Consider the following 24,780-nt stretch of genomic DNA (forward strand, 5'->3'; position numbering starts at 1 on the left):
TCTTTTACTGGCTTCACGTGGAGTCTCAGGTAGGCCAAATAGGCATGTTCCCTGGATCAGCCACTCAATGGAGAAATTATTGATTGTCCAGTGTCAATCAACAGTTCTAGACAGCAGTACAGGCAAGATCTGGCCACTGCCCGCTAAGGGTTTACAAGCACATCCACACACAGCGGAGACTTGGCCAGAGCCGGGCATGTAGCAATCGGGAGGCGACTGCAGACGCCCAGGAGGGAAATGACGGTGGCTTGGTCAGGGCAGAGGCAGTGGCGTTATGAGAAGTAGTCACGTTCTGGGTATGTTTTGAAAATAATGTTAAGAGATTTTGCTGACAGGCCAAGTGAAAGATGTGACAGAAAGAGAAAAGTCAAGGATGCTACTAAAGCTCCCCCCCCACGAGCAGTGGGAAGAATGGATATGTCCTTAACTTGGGTGGGAGGATTACAGGAAGGGTACAGGCAATCGGAGTTGAGCCTAAGATGCCTCTTAGTCACCCAAGTGAGGATGCAGAGCAGAGGGCTGGAATGCAAGCTGGAGCTTCGGGAGAGGCCCGGGGTGATGTAGGGATGCAGACTGGAGAGTAGATGAGCTCATGGAGGGAGTCTCTGATTTCAGAGAAAGTATAGTGGAGGCGGCACATCACTGAGTCACACAAATACATCATCCCAGACCACGATGAATACTGGGAAAGGAAGTTGCAGTGAGTGTCCTTTGGGGGACACAGGATGCAGCAGGCCCTGCTCTAAGGAGATTAGAAGGGGAGGGTACCTACACAGAGGAGGAGTGTGGCCTTGAACTCCGAAACAATCAGAAGCACCAGGGGAATGGTGAGAAATAAGTCTAGAAAATAGGGGTCCGGACATGGGTTTGGACCTACCCTGCGGGCAGCAGGAGCCATGGCATGGGTGAGTGACAGGACTGGAGCTGTCCGGTAGGGCAAGGTGCTCCTGAGGATGAAGGGGAAGGAGACAGGGGGCCGCAGGGCCAGTTAGTGGGGCTCGGCGGGAGGAAGGAGAGGAAGGGACAGGCAGGAAGACGTGTGAGAAGAAACATGATTTGACCACAGGTGCCCGAATGTTCACTGTGCATAATACTTGATCAGGATCAGCACCCTGAGGAGAAGACGGGAGAAGGGCGTGTGTATTAGAGTGGCCAGGCGTGCCGGGAAAAGTGACCAGGGACACTGCTTGTAGCAGAGAAGGCTGTGGAACAGCACAAAGGTCCGACAACGAAAGACTGATTAAATAAGCCACGGCACATCCATACCATGGAATGCTTTTCAGTGATTAGAAGGGAGGATGTATATCGGAGTCCACCGGCATGAAAGCAACACACAACGTATTGTTGAGTAAAAAAGACAAGCTGGGAAAGAGCATTTATCATTTAACCCCATTCAGCAAAATGCTATCTGTGAAATATCAGCTGTGCATATACATCTGGGGAGACCTTTGAAATTACATTAATCAAAATGTCAATGATGGTTTACTCAAGATGATAGGATTCAGTGGTGTGCTTCTGTTTGTTTTGGGAGGGAGCAGTTTCTCTTCCCATCTTTCTGGATGGCATAAATTTTCTGCCCTAAGCATGACATAGTTGAAACAAAAGGCAATACAGATTCGCTAGAGGAAATCAAACAGATGGTCTTTGAGTTCTCACAAGGCAAATGTGGCCCCAGGTCTCCAGTGTGAGCAGGTGTTAAGGTAGATCAGCCAACCTCTCCCTTGGGTCTTTGGGACCCTTTCTGAGGGCTCTTTGGTCTGGAGCATGGCAGGGTGGTGCCTGGGATAGAGTACTCAGATGACCTTGTGGCCTTCTCTCCTCTTCCAGGGTCTTCCTGAGAGCTATCAACAAGTTTGCAGAGATCATGAACCAGAAGTTTCTGGAGCACACGAACTTTGAGTTCCAGGTGAGTGTGAGGCACCCGAGGTAGAATTTTGGGCTGGTTGCAGTATCAGACACACCCCAATGTACACACAGGTATTCCAGGGTCTCTGGAGGCTTCCACAGAGGGGTGTAGGCAGGGAGGGAAGTACTCAGGGTTTGGAATTGGGCCCTTGATTAAATGGTCATAAACTGAGCAACATACGCAAACATGACTGCGTAATGGATCTTGCGCTGATGAGGAGACTTGTACTCACTCATTGTCAGGGTGGCACCACCTTTTAAAAATGGGTCACATTTTCTTGCTTTTCTGTTCACTCATAGACACTGAAAAATAAAGCTCTCAGCGCATCTCTGTGGCTTCCTGCTTCCCCCAGAAGTCACTGTTAGTGCTCAGACAGGACCTGGCCACTGAGACACAGGGCCTTAGAGCATGTCCCTGGGGCAAACACAGTGACATCTGCTCAAAACCTAGGCAAGAAGAATCAACTCTTCAAAGCCTGTGGAAAAGTCCAGGTTGCTGCCTCTGGCTGGAGATGTGAGAGAAAGAGCCCCAGGGGGATCCCCTCTGGGGAAGTCCCTATGGCCAGCATGTCTTGCCAGTGACCTGGGGAGATGGCATTCTCTGCCTGCTGATGTGGGGTATTCAGTCCCTACCTGATGTTGGCCTCTAAGCAGCTGCACCCCTCAGGCAAGGCCTGGACTGCACCCCACCTCAGCGGACTCCTCTGTAAAATGCCTACAGCAACCCCCCTTGCTCCTTCAGAGGGTTTATCCAGAATTGAGGTGCCCGGGGGCTTGCCAAGGGCACTCACTGTGAGGTCCATCAGTTTCTTCTCAGCTACCTTCTCAAAGAGCTCCTCTGCCTGACTCCTCTCGGAGGTCCCCACCAACCCGACGGTCATTACGTATTCCCACCTGCCTGCTGCAGTCTCTTCAAAGCACAAGTGTCACCTTTCTAACTGTCCGCAGGCAGGCTTTCTCTCTTTCCCCCAGTAGACAATAAGCTGTGTGAGCACCGAGACCACCTCATAGACAGATTTATCCTGTTTTCCAGAAAGAAAATCTACATCTGAGAGATGCTCAGAGAAGTGGGGGCTTCATACATGGATTATTTGAGCTTTTGAGCTGTGTAACTTTAGGCAAATTACTTGAGCTCTCTGTGCCTAAGTTGCCTCAACATCAAATCATGACATTAATAGTAGCTACCTCATTGGATTATCGAGAGGATTAAGTGATTTAAGTTAACTAAGCTCTTAGAACAGTGCCAGGAAATGGTAACCATTTAATAAACATTAGCTCATTATAATCGTAATAATTACCATCATTTTGACAGTGATGATGAGGATGGTCCTAAATGCCTCAGGCCTAGGAACTCATGTGTCTGCTCTCGGCAAACAGGACCGTAGGGAGGCATCTTTCTGGTCACCACCACATTGCCCAGGGCTGTCAAATCCACAGGATTTCATAACACAGGAAAGTAGCCAACATTACGAAATGAAATGTCTCTTTTTCTAATGAGACGTTCGTAGATATTTATTGAAAAGTACTCAAGGACAGGCTCATTTTTCAGCCTTATCTCTGTCCCCCTCAGCCCGTGTTCTCCTCCCCCTGCGCAAGGATGGATTTGTTCTCGGTACCCTGCCTGGAACACGCCTGGTGTCCCTCTTCGGGTTTCATTAATTATGCATTTAATGTGGGCAGGAGCAGCATCCATCACGGGGCCCTGCCAGCCCGAGCAGCCGCTGTCCGGAGGAGGGGCAGGTGCAAGGAGATGATTCCTAATGTCTGTTCCCAAACTGTGGCTTCGTGATTCAAAGGGCAAAAAGCAAGAAGCTCTGTGGTGCTGTTCTGTAGGTGGCAAGAACTGGAAATGACAAAAACAGTGTTTATTGCAGGGGCTAAAATAATTTGCATGTCCAGGCTCTGTTCAGGATTCCGGGCCCTGGCAGTCACATCCATCAGTGTGGTCAGGGCAGACCAAGAGAGGATTTCTAATTTGGTTTGGCACAGATCTTTGTTTAGGAGTAATTTCCATGGGGCCAGGCTAGTGCAACATGCTCTGAGGGATTCAGAAGCAAAGTGGAGCACAGGGACCGTGGATTCTTGATAGTAGACTATAAATCCATCTTCTAGCAGCCAAGCCTTCCAAGTAGGTGACCCACCTTTATTAGGCCTCTACTCAGGGCATTTGGATGCTCGTTATAACCCTGTTAAGTTGGGATATTCCCATTTTATTGGTGAATAAACTGAGCTTCAGTAAAGTGGTTGGCTTTTCTGTTAAGGTCATCTGACTACTGAGTGGGGTGTCTGGGATTCAGGCCTGTCTGTGAAGCCCAAGCTCTTTCACTTTTCTGTGCTGTCTCTAAGGAGCAGGGTACCTTTGAGTCTACAAGACAGCTCTATTTAGCTCCAGAAACGTGTCTGCCCTTGTTAACTTTGGCTGGCCCTGGGACAGATAGCTATGTAACCATTAGCTGAAGGATTAGACCCCCCATGGAGGAGGCTCTGATTGGCCCAGCAATCAGTAGTTATACCTTGGATGTGCTCTTTGGTTCCAGGAAAATTGTTTCTGCCTTAGGCAGCTGTCTGAATGCCAGGAAGATCCTTCTCTCTATTTGGGAAACTCTAATTGGCTCTGTGTTAGGTAATTCTGGCCTTGGCCTTGGAGCATTTCTCGATTCACTTCTGAGCACCAGATCACCTTGGGATCATTTTTGAACCTGCACTGGAGAAGCCATGAAATGACACTTCCAGGATACTCCCAGCCATTACAGAAGGAAGAAGGGCAGGCTTTGTCTTTATAATGGAAATATAACCAGTAATGGTTAAAAAAAAACAAAAAAACAAGAGGGAGCACTTTCATAGAGGGAGCACTCACCAAAGCCTTGAAAAGACCACAGCATCGCCTGCTGGGAGGCCCATGGGATGGCTCCACCAGGCAGAAAGATGGTCACAGGCTTGGGATGGCTTCTTGGGCCCTATCTGCTTCAGCTTGAGGGCCCCAGAAAACCTCTGGCCTGATGTCCCTAACCTGAGTCCGTGTCTGGCAACTTCCACTCCCAGAATCCACAGTGTCCCCAGAATGGTCACAGCAGCTGTGACTTTATAGCTTGGAGGAGGGCACATCGATCTCATTTCAGCAACACCATGTGCCAGCCATTTCTTTTATCCCAATCGAAATTTGGGGTAATTCAAAGCCATTAGAAAGAATCTTAAAGAGTCAACAATACTTGATCTCTCTGCTGTAAAGGCTCTAAAACATCAGATGAACCAGTAAAACCTTAACCAACAACAGAGGCTGAAGGAAGCAGAGAGGAGAAGATAGTGTGATTTTAGCAGAACCAAGTGGTTTGAAGAATCCCTGTGCTGGATGAGATGGACTTGGATTCAGATGGCAGCTCCACCGTTCTGTAGCTGTGTGGCCCTGATCTCTAAAATGAGAGGAACAAGAATACGAATCTCAGAGTTTCTCCGAAGGCTTCACCAACCGCGGCTGCAGAGTGCGGGGCTCATGAATGAGCTCATTCAGCGTGCGCCTCCTGAGCCCGCGCTAGGTCAGACACAACACGAGACGCTGGGCTTGGAAGAGTGACAGAAAGGAGGCCCTTGCTGCACGACGCCTACATCCAGCAGAAGCGACAGGAAACAGCTCCACGTAAAATATGTCATCAGTCCTATGAACAGGGTGCGATGCGGGTGGCTAGTGGGTGGACCTCCTTCAGTCTGGAGAGCAAGGCTCCCAGGAAGTAATGTCTGTCCTGAGATCAGGAGGCTGAGAGGGATTTACCAGGCAGAGATGTCCTCATTTAGTGCTTATAACCACCCCCTTTAGGTACTATTAGCCTCATGTTGCAGGTGAGGAAACTGAGACCCCGAGACACAGGGTAACTTGCCCGTGCTAATGGAGCTGGGAGTGAGATTGGAATCTGGAGGGCACCCTGAGAGTATCTATGAAAACAAACAATAAGAGCAGCAAAAGGCAACGGCAAAATCTGCATAGAGCCTGTGTCTTCACAGTTGCAACTCCAGCGTTGGATACACTCTGGTCTCTCCTCCACAGAGAGGTATGAAGGAGGACCCCAGCCACAGCTCTGATGCTAAAGGGAAAGCTGGAGCCAAGCTCAGTGCCTGCAAATGAGGGCCCCGTTAAAATGGAAGTGCTTCCTTGTGACAGAACGCCACGCGGCAGTAACAGGACGGAGCAGATCTGTGTATCTAATGTGGAAACATCTGCAAGACAGATTTATGAGAAAATAGCAAAGTACAGCAGGCTATTTAAAAAGATATCTATACACATATTTGTTTATATATAAATAATTTGGGGGAACGATAGCCAGGAAACTGTTAAGATTTTCTTCCTGGAAATTAGACAAGGGTCCAAGCAAGGTAGGATAGAAATAATTACTGTTTAATCTTTTCTACCAATTAATTTTTTTAGCATGTGTATATTACTTTTATAATTTTTGAGAGTTAATTAAAAATAACTAAATTCGGGTTACTCCCAATAGCAGTATGATTTGGGCTTGGATTTACTGTTTACATCTGTGAAATAAGGGCATTGGATCAGATAACCCTTACATTTATTCTGGCTCTATCCTTCTGTTGTCCTATGATTCCAAAATATTAAATTCCCAATTAAAAACCACCTCCCTCCTTCCCTGGGAGAAGGGAGCCGTGTGTTTTGCAAAAGCCCCTCTGGCTTCTCTGAGCAGCTGAGCTGGGTACTTAGTAGAAATGCCACCAGGTAGCTTGGGGCAAGGAGGAAAGAAAAATCTGAGGCCTTTTGAAACAACTGGAGAATTTCTCTGACAATACGGTGATCAGTAAATACATATTTTCTGGAACCAAGCTGTATCCAAACTATTGTGCTGATATGTCACTGGGGTAAAAACAACTGGAAGACAGGGCCCTTGGTACTTGTGGAGCTTACAGTTGGAAAAGACAGAGACATACAAATAAATACTCTCCGGCTAGTGCCACCACCACCATTCCATTTGCTGAGTGTTTGCCACACGCCAAGCCTGTGCTGATACCTTCATGCTCATATTATCTCATCAGCACTTTTAACAATCCTTCATGGTAGTTACCATTGTTTTTCCCATTTTATATGTGAGGAAATTGAGGCTCAGGAAGGTCAAGTACAACAAAGACAACCCCGCCAGTGAGAGCTAGACCTGGTACCCACGCCCTTGTCTGGGAGATGCTGATGCTTGTGCTCTTAACCGCTGGATGATACTGTCGTGGGAGGTGAGGGGATCCCGAGGCCAGGTGCAGACCAGTGGACTCCAGTCTGTGGTTGCACCTACTAAGTGCTGCTCAGCTCAGAAGGGATGGGGCACACAGGCACACTCTGCCATCCAGGAAGACTTCCTGAAGGAAGTGGGCCTTGAACTGGACGTCGGTGAAAGAATTGGGCTTAGATGCTGCCATACTGTGGATATGAGAGGCACAGTGAGCAAAGCCAAGGAGGCCAAGATGCTCGTGTTGTGTCAGTGGAGTCCGAGCAGACCAGCCCTCCAGAACAGGCAGTTTGTTGAGGGCAGAAACACTGGAAAATGTAGAAGGCCTGAAAAGCCAGGTCAGTGCACTCCATCCTGTTTTCAGGAGCAAAATTGAGGCAGGTGCAGGGCTGAGGGTGCCCTACAAGTGCCCAGCAGCATCTAGCTGTGGCTGCTGCTCGCCACTCAGGCATTGCACAGAGCCACTGACCGCCACCACCTTCCTCGGCTCCAGAGTCGGTCCCACAGAGCCCTAGGCAGGGGCTGGGGTGAGGTGCCCAGCGGCACCATCGCTGGTCCACTAAGTAAAGGAAGTCCTGGACCTATGGGCTCATGGTTCACAGAGATCTTCAAGGAGGAATGCCAGAAGATAACCAGACCCGCTCCTAAGTACATACCCACGAGAACTGAAAACATATCTACACAAAAGCGTACATATAGATGTTCATAGCAGCACTATTCACAACAGCCAAGAGGTGGAAACAACCCAGTGCCCGTCAGTGGGTGAGCAGATAAACAAAACTGCGGTACATCCGTGTGACAGAAGAGTATTCAGCAGTAAGGAGAAATGAAGTAGCGATGCATGTGACCCCGTGGTGAGCCTTGAGAACATCAGGCCGAGTGGAAGGCCGTGTGTTTATGATAATGCGTCTGTGAAATACTGCACTAGGCAGAGACCCGAAGTAGATCCCTGGTTGCCAGGGCCCGAGGGGAGGGGGGAGCAATGGGGAGTGACTGCTGCTGGGCAAAGGTATCTTTTTGGGGCAATGAAAATGTTCTAAAATTGGACGGTGGTGGTAGTTGTACTACCTGGTGAATATATTAAACCCACTAAATTATACACTTTAAAAAGTGAATGCTATCGTGTGAATTATAACTCAGTTTTTAAAAAGGCAGTCAGGAATGGGGACCAGAACACATTTCTGAAGGACTAAGTCAGATGGAAGAGAGGAGAGCAAAAGGCTCATCCAGATCTGATGTGTCTGTATTGCCAGATATGTTGGGGGGACATTTCTGGACTTATTCTCAAAAGCCATAGCCATTCGACTTACTTGGTCATCTATCTGTTTCTTATTGTATCCTGATTATTCTGATAAAATTCCCTAAAATCAGAAATTCCTCACCTTAAAAATGACCCTTCCGTGTCCTGTGACCAGGTTTTCCCTTTCCTGGCTTTCTGTTTCATATCCTGGTCTTAAATGGGAGGAAGTGTGAGCTCTGGGCTTAGCAGACCAAATCAGCACATTTTCAAAACCTGCAAGTCACGGGGCACTGGGAGGAAAGACAGTCTGAGTGGCCCCGGGAGACCCGACCTGCACTGCGGGGCTTGGATAAGCCAGGTTACTGTGGAAACACAGGGCCTGGGATCTGCTTCTACGGGTTATGGGAAGCATTTGCAGGACTTTGAGGAAGGGAGTGTTAAGATCCAACTTCTTTCAAAAGGACCTCTGGTCTCTTTGTGGAGAGTTGATTTTATGGGAGCAACAAGCTAGGAAGTCACCTCACTGCACCCCAGGAGTGGCTTGGTCTTTTGGACTCTGGAAGATCAGCTTTCAAGTAGAGAAAGCATGTTCCCTCAACCGAGTATTAGCAGCATGAGGCAAGGAACTGCTGTCCGTGTAACCACGGCCCCAGCCTCATGTGGTGACAACACCTGGCACACAGGTGTCCAGTAAATATGCATTAATGCGTCCCCCGCCAAACACTGACCCTGACGTGTGGAGAGAGCCCTGGATCTCAGCCAGAAGGCCTGGGTTCAAATCCCAGCTCTGCCTGTCTCCTTATCTGTAAAATGGGACTAATAATAGCTACCCAGTATTGAGAGCTGGAAGGAGGGAGGCATGGGAAAGTTGGGTAAAAATGGACTGTTAATTTTGCTTCTTGCTGAAACTGGAGCCACATGCCCATTTGAAAGCAACACCCTGGGCAGCAATATTGCTGTTGTTGAGGGTAGAGCTGCCTTTTACTTAGTCTTGGCATCTGAAACCTATGCTGAACGTCTTTGAATTAAGGATGAAGGTTTTAATGGCAGGCGATTTCTCTAGCCAGTTATCCCTTCTCTTGCTGTGCAGTGTTGACAGGGGGCCGAAAGTGGGCGGCTTTGCCCAGCGAAGCCGTCCTCCACCTGCTCCGTGCAGGCAGGGCCTTGGCATCTTGTGTCAATTGCCCTTGAGTACCCCGGAGCCAGGCTGTGCTGTGGGCCTTGGTACCAAAGGAATCACTAAAATAATTAAAAGAACAGTAAGCCTAGCAGTGCTTTTGGCTCTTTCTGGGATTCATGCCCTTTAAACACATCATCTGGTTGTCATCTTTACTGCAGAGGGTACCCCTTTTGCAGACGGGCTCACTGAGGCTCAGCAGCGCCTTGGTTCAGATCTCCATCTCTCAGGTTCTGTAGCCTGTGTGGATACTGCTGTGACTATGGCTGACCCTTTGGGGCACTTGTCATGTGCTGAACCCTTGGCCGTGTCTGTTTCACCACGAGCCGGTGGAGTGGCTACTAGTATCAGTCCTTGCATTTAGCACCAACAGATAGGGTGAATGTTAAAATTATGACAAGCCTACATCTAAGCTGGGTCCTCAGTGGTTCTTGAACTCAAATGAGCATCGTGATCACCCAGATGCTTGTAAACACACAGCTTTCAGGGTCTGATTCAGCAGGTCTGGGGCAGGGCCAGAGAACTTGCATTTCTAGCAAGTTTCCAGGTGATGCTGCTGGTCTGGGCCATGTTTTGAAAACATTGAACTAAGGGTAAGGAGAAGACAAAATATTCTAAGACAGAATGGGTTGCTGGCTGGTCCTGTGAACTGTCTGGTTAATTTCGGGAGGACTTCCAGAGAGGCTGGGAGTCCCCGAGATACTTGCCCCTCACCCCTGGAATGCTAAGGCAGAGGAGCCAGCTCACCAAAGACACCCAGCTGGGGTGAGTTATTTGTCCCCCCCAAGAAACCAAAATGAGGCAAAGCAAAACCAAACCAAAAGCATCCCTAAAATCCTTCTCCTTGCCCAAATCCTGTTGTGAGAGGGGACACGGTCAGCGCCTAGAGAAATCCATCTATTGTCCTAGCTTTGGCTGGGATGTTCATTTCAGAGCCCATGCCAGTTAGAAAATTGCAGTGCACAGAATTAAACTAGTCCTTCTCCTGTCTTCTGCCATCCTTATAAATTATTCACATTACCCAGCATTTACTATGCCTTCCCACTCCAGACCCTCTCCGTGACAGCTCCTTGCTCTTTCATTTACAGCTGTGGAATAACTATTTTCATCTGGCCGTGGCTTTCATCACCCAGGATTCCCTGCAGCTGGAGCAGTTCTCGCATGCCAAGTACAACAAAATCCTGAATAAGTAGGTTGCATGTTTGGATCTCCCAAAGGGGGTTTTCATGGGAACCGCTGAGACGGTGCCTGAAGCAGACTTTTTTTGTTCCTCTTAGGTACGGGGACATGCGACGGCTAATTGGCTTCTCCATCCGCGATATGTGGTACAAGCTTGGTGAGTAGGCCCGCGCACCCAGGCAGACGCATCTGCACCCGCCGAGTGCCTTCTTGAAGGCCATCTGTTAGAGGGCCATGGGGGTTCCAGCAGTGGGAACTTGAGATGACAGTTTATCACTGTCTGCGCCCCGGATCCTTCATGAGTGTCTGATGACAGAGGGTGCCCCTCCCCACCTCCCACCCCCAAACAGCTGTGGATCTGCTTCTGCTTGGTGCCCCTGAGGGGTTAAGATGACAAATTGGGACTTATAAGCAGAAGGAAGGGCAGGACTGCTGTGGGAACTCACATCCTGTACATCACATGCATGCTTCCTGCTGATTGGTGGGCCGTCCTGCGTCCACTTCTTATGTGATATTGTGATCTACAAAGGACTCTCCAACCTCATGGGGGAGAGTTGGTTCTATGGAGGAGCAGGACCTTTTGTGATATGACTTGAGCTGGAAGGTAGCCCCAGAAGCTGTCCCTGCCTTGGTGAGCTACAGGACTCATGTATGAGCTGAGTGGTACCCATGGGAGGGAGGAAGGAAGGGAGATAGAATCAGAGAGACATTTATTGAGAGTCTGAATCAGGCCTGTGCTGAGGAGATCCCTTTTAATCTTCGCAAAACCTCCTGCAAGATGGAAAACCTCCCCCTCCTTTTATTGACCAGAGAACCCAGAGCGGGAAGTAACTTGCTGGACATCAAGCAGCTGCAAACCCCAGAGCTTGGCATTGCTTCACGGGGATGGGCCACAAACCTTGCTCGAGGCCTGAACCCTGCTCAATAAATACAGGGTGTTCCAAAAAAAACATATATACACACCTGGAATAATTTTAAAGGCAGTGTTTATTAAAATACATTTCATTTTCAAAATTGGACGATCAGCTATTAAAGTGTTTATACATTTTTGGGGGACACCCTGTATGTACTGAAAGGGTGAGCGAATGGATGGATGGATGGATGGATGGATGGATGGATGGATGGATGGATGGGTGGATGAGTAGATGAATAGTAATGAGGAATGAGGTATTTCTATCCCTGATGTTTGGAGCCTCCTTGACTCTCTGCTGCTGAATTGCTCTGCTCGAGGTTTGAATGTTGACCCTCTTAGGCTGAGACACTTGCGGAGACTGTGCCCATGTCTTGGATTCAACTTCAATTACCTCTCTGGCCCTGCTTCTTGCTTTCCCAGACCTCTGCCATCCCCATCTGTTTCCTAGACAGCAGGTCCAATTTTGCAGGGGAAGCACAGGGGACAGATGATCAGTCTGGGTTCTGCACTTGCTGGCAGTAGTAGACTTGGGTTGAGAGCACAGGGGACAGACTAGACCATCCGTATGGGATCTGTGCTTGCTGGCAGCACTGGACTCAGGCTAAGAGCACATACTGGGAACAGGAGAGCTGTGGATTGGCTCACAAGATCAAAGGGAGAGCTGGGAACGGGGCCCAGAACAGACTGTCATATCTCTGCCTTGGGCCCTGCCCTGTCATTTGCAAGCTATGAGGCCCAAAACAAGGGGACTGAGCCACCCTGGCCCTCAGCTGGGGGAATAGCTCCTCCTCCCAGGGTGCTTGTGAGGCTCATAAGAGCAAAAAGGAGAAAATAAAAACATGGAGGCCACGCCTATCCGAATTTTTATCATTATTTCTACCCTTGCCCCATCAGGACAGAAATGATTTTCCTGTTCTGGCTCCTTCATCATCAATGCCAGGCCTGTCTCACCAGGCACTGAAGGGCAGGGCCCCGGCACGTGACTCAAAGAAGTGAAGGGGCTGGGGTATGTTAAACCAGCGGAAATCCATAAAATAGGGTGCTGTCAGCATTGGGGGTTGGAAAAATCTTGGTCATAGGGGCTGCCCTGTGCACTGTAGGATATTTAATAGCATCTTTGACCTCTACCCACTAGATCCCAACAGCATTCTCTCTAGTTGCAACAACCACAAAAGTCTCTAGACATTGCCGAATTTCCCTGGGGGGGGCTGGGGGTATTGGGGTGGGGGATGTGTGTATGCAAAGCGACCCCTATTTGAAAAACACTGCCATAAAGAAATACCATCCCTGCCCTGTTTTTCTAGAAGAGCATGCCTTTCTCAACCTACCTTTTGTTTCTCCTGGATAAAGACAGGGATATAAGAAGTATTTTATGTTGTATTTACCATTTATTCTGCAATACGAAAAAACAACAAAAAAGCATATGCGAGTGCAGGCCTACCTGATCTCCGGCACCTGGCCTCGGGGTCAGGCGAATGGGAAGGAGCAGCTGGGCACAGCCAGAGTGAAGCAGACGCACCAGCTGAAAGGGACAGTCGCCGCCGGGCTCTGCCGATTGCTGTCCTATTAGAATGCCAGGCTGATGTCACAGCTTCTAGTTTGTCAAAAGAAGCCAGAAAACAGGATTTTAAAATGCATTTTCCAGTTTATGAATATTGATAACTAATTGAAAGTCTTTGAAACCTTGAATGTGTCCAGTGAAACACAGGGCCCCGATTTGGTTTGCATATGAGTTTGCATTGTTTGCTTGACAACAGCCAAGATGAGGTGAAGCCCTGGTGGGCTTCCATACCCAGACCCACACTCCCCACGTTGCCAGAACTGCAGAACAGGGACCCACACTTTGTTCTTCCTCAGCTCTTCTCACAGCCGGCTCTTCCCTGGATGTCCTTCCTTGTCATTTTGTACACACAAGATTTTATTTAGATATAGATTGTGTTTTGGCAGGCTTTCCTGTGCTCCCAATTATGCTGATGAATGAAAAGACGTTACCAAATATTCCACCTGCTTAGAATCACAGACCATCAGAGCTGGATGGGCCCTTTAGAGATCATACTGTCCAGCATTTTTCAAATGTTTATTCTTAGCTGAAGACCAATTTTTAAAAATGTCATACTCGATACATAAATTGGATGTCAGCTGAGCTATTGTCATTGATGTGGGCTCAGGCCTCACGGCCTGTTATAATAGGCTGCTCCTGAGCTCCCCACGTTGACCCCCGAGGATTGTCTGGGGAGAAATCCTGAAGCACTTCAGATCATGGTTTGAAGCTACAGTTCTGGCCTAACTCAGCATTTCACCAATGAGGAGACTGAGGCTCAGAGAGGGGAGAGGTGTGTACCAGTTCTCAGAGTGGATTGGAGGAGATTCGGGACAAGCTCTCTGACCCTAGTGTTTGTCCTGAAGTATCACAGACTCCTGAAGTATTCGGACACCTGTAGGATGAATTGATGCAATTAGAAGATGTACTTGTCGGGACTCGGGGGTTGCAAGAACCAGACGCTGGCTGTGGCTGCCTGGATCCTTACTCACGGGAAGGACAAGGAGAACCAGGCGATGAAGGAAAGGGCAGGCAGTGCAGCTTTGCCCTCAGGATGGCCCATTCCTGCACCACTCTGCTTAAGATCCAGTGTGCAGGGGACACCATTCTAGTGGCCTTCCTGGATGGCCTCTCCATTGCTATTCCCCCCAAACCCACATATATTGAGGGAGCCAGAGTTTCCCAAAATAAAATGTTTACGGACTTATGAGAAGTCAGACAAAGTCACGAATGTCCACTGCAGAAAGCGCCAGCCCAGGATGCTTTTGCAAACAGGGCCACCCACCTCACCTCCCCTCCTGGCCTGGACTCCCAGGAAGAGGAAAGCATATCATCAGCCCAAAGGGGTTTTCCTGTTCATTAGGTACCTGGCTGCTCTTCCTTGCCTGTTTCCCTCAGGGGTAAGAGAGCAGAAAGGGGAGGCCAGCCAAGTGAAAGGATGGCTCCCCACGCCCACCCCATCCTGCCTTCCAGCAGATGCTGGCATTAGCATCTTCCCCCCAGCATGCTCATGAGCTGAACCTGCTAATCCAAACCAGGACAAATCCCCATGTACACTGGGGCAGGTGCAGTGAGAACGCTGCATTGGGCAATGACAGGTTTCCAAGTGCGGTTCCAGAGGAGCCAAGACAGAGTGGAGCTTAGCAGCTGTCTGGCCAACATGGCCGGTGCCCACACCGTAGCCATTCTCCCTTCTTCCTGGCTAACTAAGCCCAAATTTTTCACAGTCACAGTTTGTTCAGTTAACAGTGTCTTCCATAGGCAACGGCCATGTGACCCAGCTCTGTCTGACGAGAATTGGCAGCAACAAACCTGCTGGGGCTTCAGGAAAACATTTTTTTTTCAGTTAAAACTAAAGAGAGTGGGACAAATTCAATAAGAACAACACGGCTTTTTGCCCATAATCCCTCCCCCTCTTCCTTCCTTAGAAACAGCGAGAGGCCTCAATGTGCAGCGCCCCCCTTAGAGCCATGAAGACCAGAGTCACGTGGTAAGGATGGAGGAGCCGCTCTAGAGGAAGAAAACCAAAGCAGAGCTTACCCCACTTGGCCATGGCACTCAGATTTCCATTCATGCAAAACTGATACGTCATCTAACTCAACCCCCTGATTTTCTAGGTGAGGTCACTGAGGCCCAGACAGGCACAAGGACACTCCCAAGGTCAACGGCAAATCAGCGACTCGGCTGAGGAGAAAGGACCTGTCCCTTGGCCCCCAAGTTCAATGTTCTAATAGTTTCTTTTTTCAGAATATGCAGATTATCTTCAAAGGCTGTGAAATAGTGATCTGACTATGTTTTTCAAAGACTCCTGGTAATGAGTAGATCATAGCGCGTGTTCAGTTTTCCATTTTGTTTTAATATCCGAAGCAATCAGGGCATCATCACCATGATCAGCAGCAGCAGCATCTTCTTCCTCTCATCAGGGGGGATGTGAACAACCCTGTGATTATAAGATAGCTAATTGCAAAGATGATGATCTCAGGCTCGAAGATTATTTAAAATTCTTCAGGGGAAAGTCTAGACTAAGCGTGTGTGTGCGTGTGTGTGTGTGTGTGTGTGTGAGAGAGAGAGAGAGAGAGAGAGAGAGCGAGCACTTTAGTGAGAGGGTAGGTGCAGGGAGTCTTGATGGGGAGGAGGAGTGCATGTTGTCCTGGGATCCTGCCACTAAAGGGTTAGTACCATTTGTGTTTTTTGATCCTGGGAAGATGCCAAATGTGATATATTTTCTGTGATAGTGTAGCATCCTAACATTTGTTTCTGCCTTGAGCGAAGCAATGCACATTTTGTCAAAATGACTTTGCCCTTAAACACCCCACATTCACTTAGGTTAACATCAGGCAGCCATGTTAAGTCTTTGCAGGAAAGAAAGACAAACTCCAGCAGCTGACATCATGACCACACTTGTGGGGAGGTCGCTCAGGGCTAGAGCGGTGAGAGCAACTGGGTGATTACTTTTTAAGCATCCACAGAGCGTCCAGCTTGGCCCTAAACTCTGGGGAAGGGTGGGAGAGCTGGGAAAGCATGAGGCACTGTCCCTGCTCTGCCAGGAAGAGCCACCATCTAGATCAACAAGTAGAACAAACTAAGAATTAAAGAACAAACCAAGAGTATGTTCTTTATGGTGAAATACATGGTAGAAACTCAGGCGTTCAAGCAAATGGGAGATACATGAGGACAAAAAGGATGGCTCCAGCAAGGTAAAGGGCTCTAGTTAGACCCCTAGGGGGCCAATGTCAGGGCTGAAAGAAAGGGAGAAAGGGCAGGTATTTCAGGAGAGCAACCAGCCTAAGCAAGCAGACTTCTTCAGGGTGGGGAGAAACTGCTGGGAAGAAATAGGAAATGGGATTAGAGAAGCATCTATCCATCCATCCATCCATCCATCCATCCATCCATCCATCCATTCATTCATTCATTTATTCATTTATTCACTTAACAACAAAAATTGAGCACTGTGGTAGGCAGAATAATAGCTTCCCCAAAGATGCCCCCGTCCTAATCCTCAGAACCTGTACATATATTACCGTATGTGGCAAAGTAGATGCTCCAGGCATGATTAAGTGAAGGATCTTGATGATAAGGATATCCTAGACTATCTAGGTGCAGCCGATACAGTTACAGGGTCTTTATAAGTGAAAAAGGGAGACAGGGGAGTCAGGGAGAGATTTTTAGAAGCTACATTGTTGGCTTTGAAGATAGAGGAAGGGGCCATAAGCCAAGGAATGTGGGTGGCCTCCAGACTCTGGAAAATGGGGAAGGAAACAGCTCCTTCCTTAGACCCTCCATAAGGAACTCGGCCCTGATCACACTTTGATTTTAACCTAGTGAAACTCATTTCAGACTTCTACCTCCAGAAGTGTAGGGTAATAAATGTGTGTTATGTTAAGCCACTAAGTTCATGGTGAGTCATCACAGCAGCCACGGGAAATGAATACAAGTACCTCTAAATGCCAGGAACTGTGCCAGTGGCGGGGGCTACTACTGAAAACATGATTGTCGCACTGGATAGTGACACACTCATTGCAGAGCTATCAAATTATGGTTGCAAAAGGGAACTAACTAACTGTAGAGCAGAAGCTTGGGGCACCCAGAGACTCTAAAGGACTCCTGCCCAGTGAGTGGGCTGAAGATGGTCTCACTGAGGAGGAGGCGAGCCCTGCGCTGCAGACTGGTGCTGTCCCGCCCGTGGAACTAGAATGTGAGCCACCATCTACATTTAAATACTCTAGTGTCCTTACATTTATTTTTATTTATTTTATATATTTTTAAATATGTTTTTTATTGATTTCAGAGAGAGGAAGGGAGAGAGAGAGAGAGAGAGAGAAACATCAATGATGAGAGAGAGCCATTGATCGGCTGCCTCCTGCACGCCCCTTACAGGGGATCAAGCCCCCAACCCAGGCATGTGCGCTGAGCGGGAATTGAACTGTGATGTCCTGGTTCATAGGTTGATGCTCAACCACTGAGCCATGCCAGCCAGACATCTAGTATCCTCATTTTTAAAAAAGCAAAAGAGAAAGAGTGAAATTAATGTTAACAACATGTTTTATTTAACCCCATACATGTTATCATTTTAACATATAATCAATCAGGACATTATTGAGATGTTGCCTTTTCCCCCCAGTACTAGTTTTTTGAAATCTAGCGGGTTTTATATACTTACAGCACATCTCAACTTGGACCAGCCATATTTCCAGTGCTCAAAGGACACGTGTGGCCAGTAGCTTTCGTATTAGCTAGAACAACCTTAGACAATAAGAAGGATTTACCTGTGGGGAGGGGAGGGCTGTGGGGATAAGTTCCCAGAGGGGATGGGGTCAGGGAGAGAGGGAAGAGCATGGTGGGCAGAGGAGGGCATGTGTGCAGGCCCTAGGAAAAGGCAGGGGTGTTGCCAGAGGAGTGGGAGGCAGGCTAATGTTGGGAGGGCAGGCAGGCGAGCGGACGAGATAGGCTATGGAGAGGGAGCGTCAGACCAAACCATCCTGCAGAGCTCAAAGCCATGGAAGGATTGTAAACTGTGGGTCAACATCATCAGATTGGGGCTTTTCACAAGCTTTTCAGGACAGATTACAAAGTATTTAGGCGGAACAGAGAAGAATCTGGAGGGGTGTGACTGTCAGCCATGGAGGACAAGATAAGTCTATGCTGACCCTCTCCCCAGGCCAGCTCTTTGCCCCAAAGGGGAGCAAATAAACTGAGTGGCTTGGAAAGCTCATGAACTGCTCTGGCGGGCCCCGTGAGGTTGGACCATGTCTCTCATGTTGCCTTTCCCAGAACCCAGCACAGGCTGAGCTCTGTGTACCAACAATCATCAAGATCATCATCACAACCAGTGTCAACACTTCCTGAGCCTCTCTAATGAGCCAGACGCTATGCAAAGCCCTTATTTATATGAAGTCTGTTAAGCTTCCCAATAAGTCCACCAGGCAGGGATTAGTAGTATCTGCATTTTACAGATGAGATAACAGAGGCTTGGGTGAGGTAACCGACAGGCACAAAGCCACACAGCCACAGAGCCCAGTGGTGGGACCTGACCCAGGTTGTGGGCTCAGATTCTGCAGAGCCTGGAGGGAAGCCGGGGCGAGCACATTCTGGGTGACGGGGAGAGAGCTGACTGCCTGTGTCAGAGCAGTGCCAGCGGGAAACAGGGAACTGAATGAGTGACCTTTGCTGATCAGCCCAGCTTTATTCCAGAGTCCCTAGGAGGCTGGCAGGACTCAGAAATCCAGGGGATTCTAACTGGTCCTCCTTTCTGTTCATTTCAGAGCCTGTGCCAGGGTTAGAGAGCCCTGTACTCTCTGCCAGAGTGCCCCTTTTGTCCCGTATCTCATAAGGCCAGTCATTTACCCAACTTCTTTCTCAGCCTAGGTCCTGATGGTCTCCTTCCTTCCTCCTTCCCTGCCTTTCTTCCTTCTAGGCTTCTTTGTCTCTTCCTATTTTGCCAGGTCATCTTAGTGCCCTCAGACCCTCCCCATTCATTCTCACTGTCACCTCCTGAGAGGAGTGACAGAGGAGGTGACCGCAGAGATTGGACCCGAGGCCCGAGAACACAGGACTGCCTTCCACCCTCACCCAAACTCCTCTCTGGGCTTCATCACCTCTGTGTCCTTTCCCACAGCCTCTGCAGCTGGGCATTCAGGTTTTTCCTGCTGGCTCATTGGCACTTTCAAAGTCTTTTCTAATCAGTGTGTGTTCCCAGTGAGATTTAGCTTCTATTAGATGAACAAGACCCTCTCACCAATTCCCTTCCTTTCCTCTTTCAAATACAGCAGCAGGTGTGTCTCTTGAATGAGGATTATTTTTTTCCAAACGAGTCTGCACTCCATTAGCCACAAATATATTGTGTGTGTGAGTGTGTGCACACATGTGCATTTATTTAGATGAAGACATGTACACATTTGGGTTAACTAAACACAGAATCTAATGTGCTAAAAGTCCACTTCTGATATAAAGGAATAAAATTTCTCTGTGGGGCATTGTAAGGGCCACTGAGATCACACCGTATTTAGAGGTGAGCATCTCTCTCCTCCTTGCCTTCTTCCAAACATCAACTGGCTGCAAAGAATGCAGGTCAAGTGTATCTGAGAAATCCCTGGTCCACGGCACGTCTGCTCTTTATTTTAAACCACCTTAAATATACCCTCCAGTATTCTAAAGGCCTTTGTTGCATAAGCAATTTCTCTGTTCCATGGTGGCTTATCTGACAGTTTCCCATTTACCTTCTGCTTATTACTGCCCTCGACTTGGAATTTTAAAACCTCCGTGGGTTTAAAGGATCCTGAAGGACGAAATCAGAAACCTAGATTAACAATTGCTATAAAGCTGCAAGAAAGTAAGATTTTTTTTTTTTTTTTTCTATTTGGGCCAAAGTCAAGACTCAAGGCTCAGGTGTAATCCAAATGCACCCTAGAATGAAGCGGATATCCTGGGAAAGTGTCTTTATCTTTCACTCAGCTCTCTGCCTGGCTTTACCATTTCCTTCTCACTAACTGGATATGTTCCTAGGATGATGCCTTTTTTATCTGAAGTCTGGGGAAATACTCCAATATTAAGCCTCATTTAGGCGGAATGGAAATTCACTTTCCTGCTGCCTTCCCTCTTGTCTCCTTTTCTCCGCTTTAATTGAAAGCAGTCGCACCAGGCTCTGTGCCACACCACCTGAGTCTCTGCGCCCGGGAGCCCTCGGCCCCAGGCGGAGGCCACCTGTGTTTGTCCTGACGCTGGAGAAAATGGGCCTCTTGGCTTCTGAAACTAGGGAGGAAAAGAGGCAGCTGCTGGTGAAACTGGGTGTCAGTGTCAGTGTCAGTGATGGGCTTGGCGCATGTGCTTAGCCTCGCTCCCCAGGAAATCCTGCGTTCCTTAAGTGCCCCTCTGCCTTCCCCATCCCTGCCATGTCTGATGTGTGTGTTCTGAGGAGCCTGCCCGGTTCTGCTCAGTGAGGCCACCCTTTGTAGTTCATTTTCACCAAACATCACAAGAGTAGCTTACTCTATATAAAGTATGCCACCTGCCAAGCACTGTCCCGGACGCTTGATACATAATAATTCATTTATTCTTTGGAACAGCCCCATGAAATAAATACTACTATTCTCCCATGTTACAGATGAGGACACTGAGGCCCCAGGGGGTGAGATCAACTAGGCCCACCTCACATAGCTGGTTAATGGTGGAGTCAGTTTACAGAGTCAGGCAACCTAGCTCCTGAACCAGTGCCCTTAAGTAATGGGCCACACTACCTGGGTGCTGGGCACCGATTCTTCCAGGTTCTGTTCTGAGCACACACGCACATATTTTCCCATGGTCTTCTGAACAGGTCGTTGCTATTGCCTTTCTGTAAGACGTGTTTGCAGTTCACATAGCTAGAGAGTACAGGAGCTAGACACATTTATTTATTCCTTCAACAGGCACTTATTGAATACTTAATATGTCTTGTGCTCGGTGCCACAGATACAGTGGTGAGAAGACATGGTCTCTATTATCACGAAGCTCTCGGTGGGGGAGGCAGGCGTTTATCAAATGATGTCACAGTTAAAGACCTCATTGCAAAGTTGGGTGAGGCGACAGAACACAAGAAGCCAGTGCAGGGTGTCTGAGCAGCTGGGGATGGGTGGGCATGTGGTGGAGGCTGTTCTCAACACATCCATCCAGTGGGACCCATCCATGCGAAGCCAGGTGGTAATGGGGGGCTTGGGGTGTGGCAGGAAAAACATTATCAACCAAGGAGCAGTGTGTGCACAAGCCTGGCAGTGGGGAAAGCAGGGGGAGTTTGTGTTACCAGAACCAAGTCCCTGGGGCTAGAATGCCCAGGGCGAGGGGAGAGGGTACAGGAAGGCCTGGAAATGAGGCAGAAGAAGTGAGAAACTGTAGTCCACCTGACCCTAAAGCAACGTTTGAGCCCGGCTACTTCACTGACTACACTATTCCAGCTGATTGTTAGCAGCAAATTTTGCTTTGCTTGTTTCATGAAACAGTTGATAAAAGCGTGTTGTCCAAACCTCAGAAACACGGCTTGAGTTGCAGACAGACATAATTTCTAATAGCCCTGTGATTTACTGTCGCTGACGTATTCCATCAGGGCCCTGTTTGCAGGAGACCTCGCAGGTGAAAGCCCTCATAAACAGTGACATGCTTTACACACAGCTGTGTCATTACCCTGAATAACGGAGCTCATTTGGGATGACACACGCGGCTCCTGCCGGAGTTAATATATGCAAAGTGTTCAAAACGGTGCCTGGCGCCACGTAAACAACTGTAGGAGCGCTAACTATTGTTTTTACCGCTTGCTTTTTTTTATCTTTTTTCCCCAGGCTTGGTCTGAAGAGGACGTGCATCTTGGAAACTGCCTGACGTGTCCCTGCTCTCTTCTCTTTCAGGCCAGAACAAAATCTGCTTCATCCCGGGCATGGTGGGACCTATATTAGAGATGACACTTATCCCCGAGGCCGAGCTCCGGAAAGCCACCATCCCCATCTTCTTCGACATGATGCTGTGCGAATATCAAAAGAGTGGGGATTTCAAAAAGGTAAAAAATGAGGCTGGAGACCCGCGCAAGCACCCCTAATCCCCAGCCCGCTTCCTCATAATGCTATCTCGCTTCCATCTGCCGGGCTCCATTCGAAGGCTCGGAATGAGCTGGCAGATCGGATTTGGTCAGTGTTTTATCACGCTCTCCTGCCTGAGGCCAAGATTAAAACGTGCTTTCTTGCCATGTATCCACTGGGTCCCTTTCTCAATAGTGTGAGAATCCTGCTTCCCCGCCTAAGTGCTCCCCAAGGTGTACCTGAAGGCCTGCCCCACCCCTGCCTCCCACACCTGCCTCTGTCTGGCGCCTCTCCTTCTGGGATGACTTAGAAGATCTGTATTGTCTGGAAAGCACCCACCCTGCGCAGTGTCACACTCAGCCATGCCCCAGCGGTGACAGTAAGTGGGGTCAGAGGCCCATCACCCCGGGGGGAACCTGTGGGTCTTCCATGGGAACAGGCAGCTTCCCCAGCATGCAGGGAGTGAGCAGCTGTGTAAGGCCAGGTCATTGGCCCAGTATTTTCATTGACAGTCCTGTCAAACTTGAAGGACAAGGACCATTTTCTGCACCCAGTCACTCTAGAAGCTTCTGACATGGAATAAACACTCACTTCCACAGTGGTCACGCAGGTTGAGCCAGTGAGGAAGGTTGGCCTTAGTGGTCCCCTCGGATCATGCCCTCTTGTCCTGCCCTGTCCGCCCCGCCTTCTCTCCTGCATTTACCCCTAACTGGGCTCCTCCCCCAGAATGTCTGCCTCATTCTACACCATATCTTGCCACCGCATAATTTTTCCTAAACCAGATACTTACAGGGCAGCAGATTCCAAAGACCTTCCCTGAAATTCCTTGGGCATCTGGCCCCTCCCTCACTCATTGGTTCTAATCTTCCCTCTGTAGGGTCCAAACCCTTCTGCCTGCATTCAGGGCCCTCCTTGCTCTGCCTTCAGTCACTTCCCAGCCACTTCTTGAGTCGTGTGCACTTCACACATTCCCTCCAAAGGTGTGAGCACCAGCTGGCTCGGAAGGTGTCCTGGGGCCAGGTGTGCAAAAGAAACACTCGATGTGCCTGATGGTCCTAAGGAGAAGTGAGCTCCAGTCATTTCTGGGTCAGATCCTGAGAGCTGCCTGGTGGCCTCATGTCCTCAGAGGCTTGCCTGTAATGTGAATGTCCTGCCCTAAAGTATTTCCTTAATTGTGACATTCCCCTGACGTGCACCCACCTGTTTTCCATGAACCGGGTCAGCCTCGGGCTGCTCACTCCGGGCACATGTTCATTCTAAGCATGCTTCCCAATTGCTTCTCTCCATTTCTCCCTTATCAAAAGAGACAGGACAATCAGGCTGACTAATGGGGTGGCTTCCTGGGTGGAAACCAGCTGGCATGCTTGGTGGTTGGTTGCTCAGCCATGGGATGAGCAGACCCAGGCCTGGCTGTTTGATTCAGAATAAGCAGCCATGGAGAGTGGCCCAGGAAAGGATGAAGGCAAGGCCCCCGTGAGCCCCAAGTGGCCCCAAGCTCGATTCAGAGATAACCCCATAACTGAGGTCTGAAGTCCAGAGGCCTTGTCTAGAAACTGGCCTTCATGCATGACGCCAAAATAATCAGATAAGAGAAGACCCAGCTGGCCGGAAGATGGCAGGGTTCCCTTTCTCAAATCTCAGTTTCTTAAAGGAACTAGCAGAGCCCAGAAGAAACCCTGCCAGGGCCTTTGCTCCCAGCTCAACCGGTATGGGGCCTGATTCCTGAGTCTTGTTCTCAGGTTGCCTGCGTGTGTTCAGCTCTCCCTTTGATTTCTGCACCTGCAGAGATCCTAGTCCTCCTGCTGAGGCCTCGCATTTTGGGAAAGCCTCCCTGCCTCCTGAGGCCATGGTTCACTGGGTGCAAGACACGTAGATTGGCTCAATCAGGAGTTAGCCTCTGAGAGCTCGGGGTGAGGCTGGGGAGGACGCTCCAGGGCAGTCATGCTTTCTGCTGAGTTTCTTTCCAACATCATTGCCAGATTTTCCTGCCTCCCCCTCTGGTCCAAATTAGACAGCTGATGCGTGAGACTGATAACCTTGATCCCCCATGAGTGCAGCACTTTACCCCAAACCACTGTAGACAGGGAGGATTCAGCAAGCATGGCCTTGGGTTAGCCACACTGTGGCTGGCGTGACTGTGTCCCAGCCAGGGGGACATGCCTCTCGCCCTCCCACATGGGGCTTGGGCATTTCACCTGGGTTCATAGCAAGACGATCTGCTCATAGGTCTGTCTCCATCACAAGACTGAGCTCATAGAAGGCAAAGGCTGGTCTCTCTGCCCTGAACTCCCAGCACCTGCCATGTGCCAGACACGAATGTGGCGAGGACCACGTCAGTGTTCCCTGGAGGAGTGGAAGCATTTAGACCACATCCCACCACATTTCGGAGAATGAGCCTCAGTGCAGGGAGGAGCACTACAGCGAATGTTTCTGTAATGTCGGGTGGAGATGCTGACCACTGGCATGCCCGTTGGAAAGGATAAGTGAGATTACAGTGCTAACGATGAGGACAGTGTCCACAATGTCACAATGATAACTGCTAACAAGCTCTGAGTGCCTACTATGTGCA

General features: G+C 49.0%; 1 protein-coding gene across 1 annotated transcript in view; it reads left to right on the forward strand.

The window, feature by feature from the left end:
• Window positions 1–24,780, forward strand: part of DOCK2 (dedicator of cytokinesis 2) — a 330,536-nt gene that overhangs the window by 260,376 nt on the left and 45,380 nt on the right. The window contains exons 30-33 of the mRNA XM_087816193.1: window positions 1,828–1,906; window positions 10,630–10,730; window positions 10,819–10,877; window positions 22,044–22,192. Of these exons, the coding sequence (XP_087672319.1) occupies window positions 1,828–1,906; window positions 10,630–10,730; window positions 10,819–10,877; window positions 22,044–22,192 (388 nt within the window). The remainder of the gene's footprint in view (window positions 1–1,827; window positions 1,907–10,629; window positions 10,731–10,818; window positions 10,878–22,043; window positions 22,193–24,780) is intronic.

The sequence above is a fragment of the Miniopterus natalensis genome, chromosome 4 (assembly GCF_054644295.1).
Source record: "Miniopterus natalensis isolate mMinNat1 chromosome 4, mMinNat1.hap1, whole genome shotgun sequence".
NCBI classification, from domain to species: Eukaryota; Metazoa; Chordata; class Mammalia; order Chiroptera; family Miniopteridae; genus Miniopterus; species Miniopterus natalensis.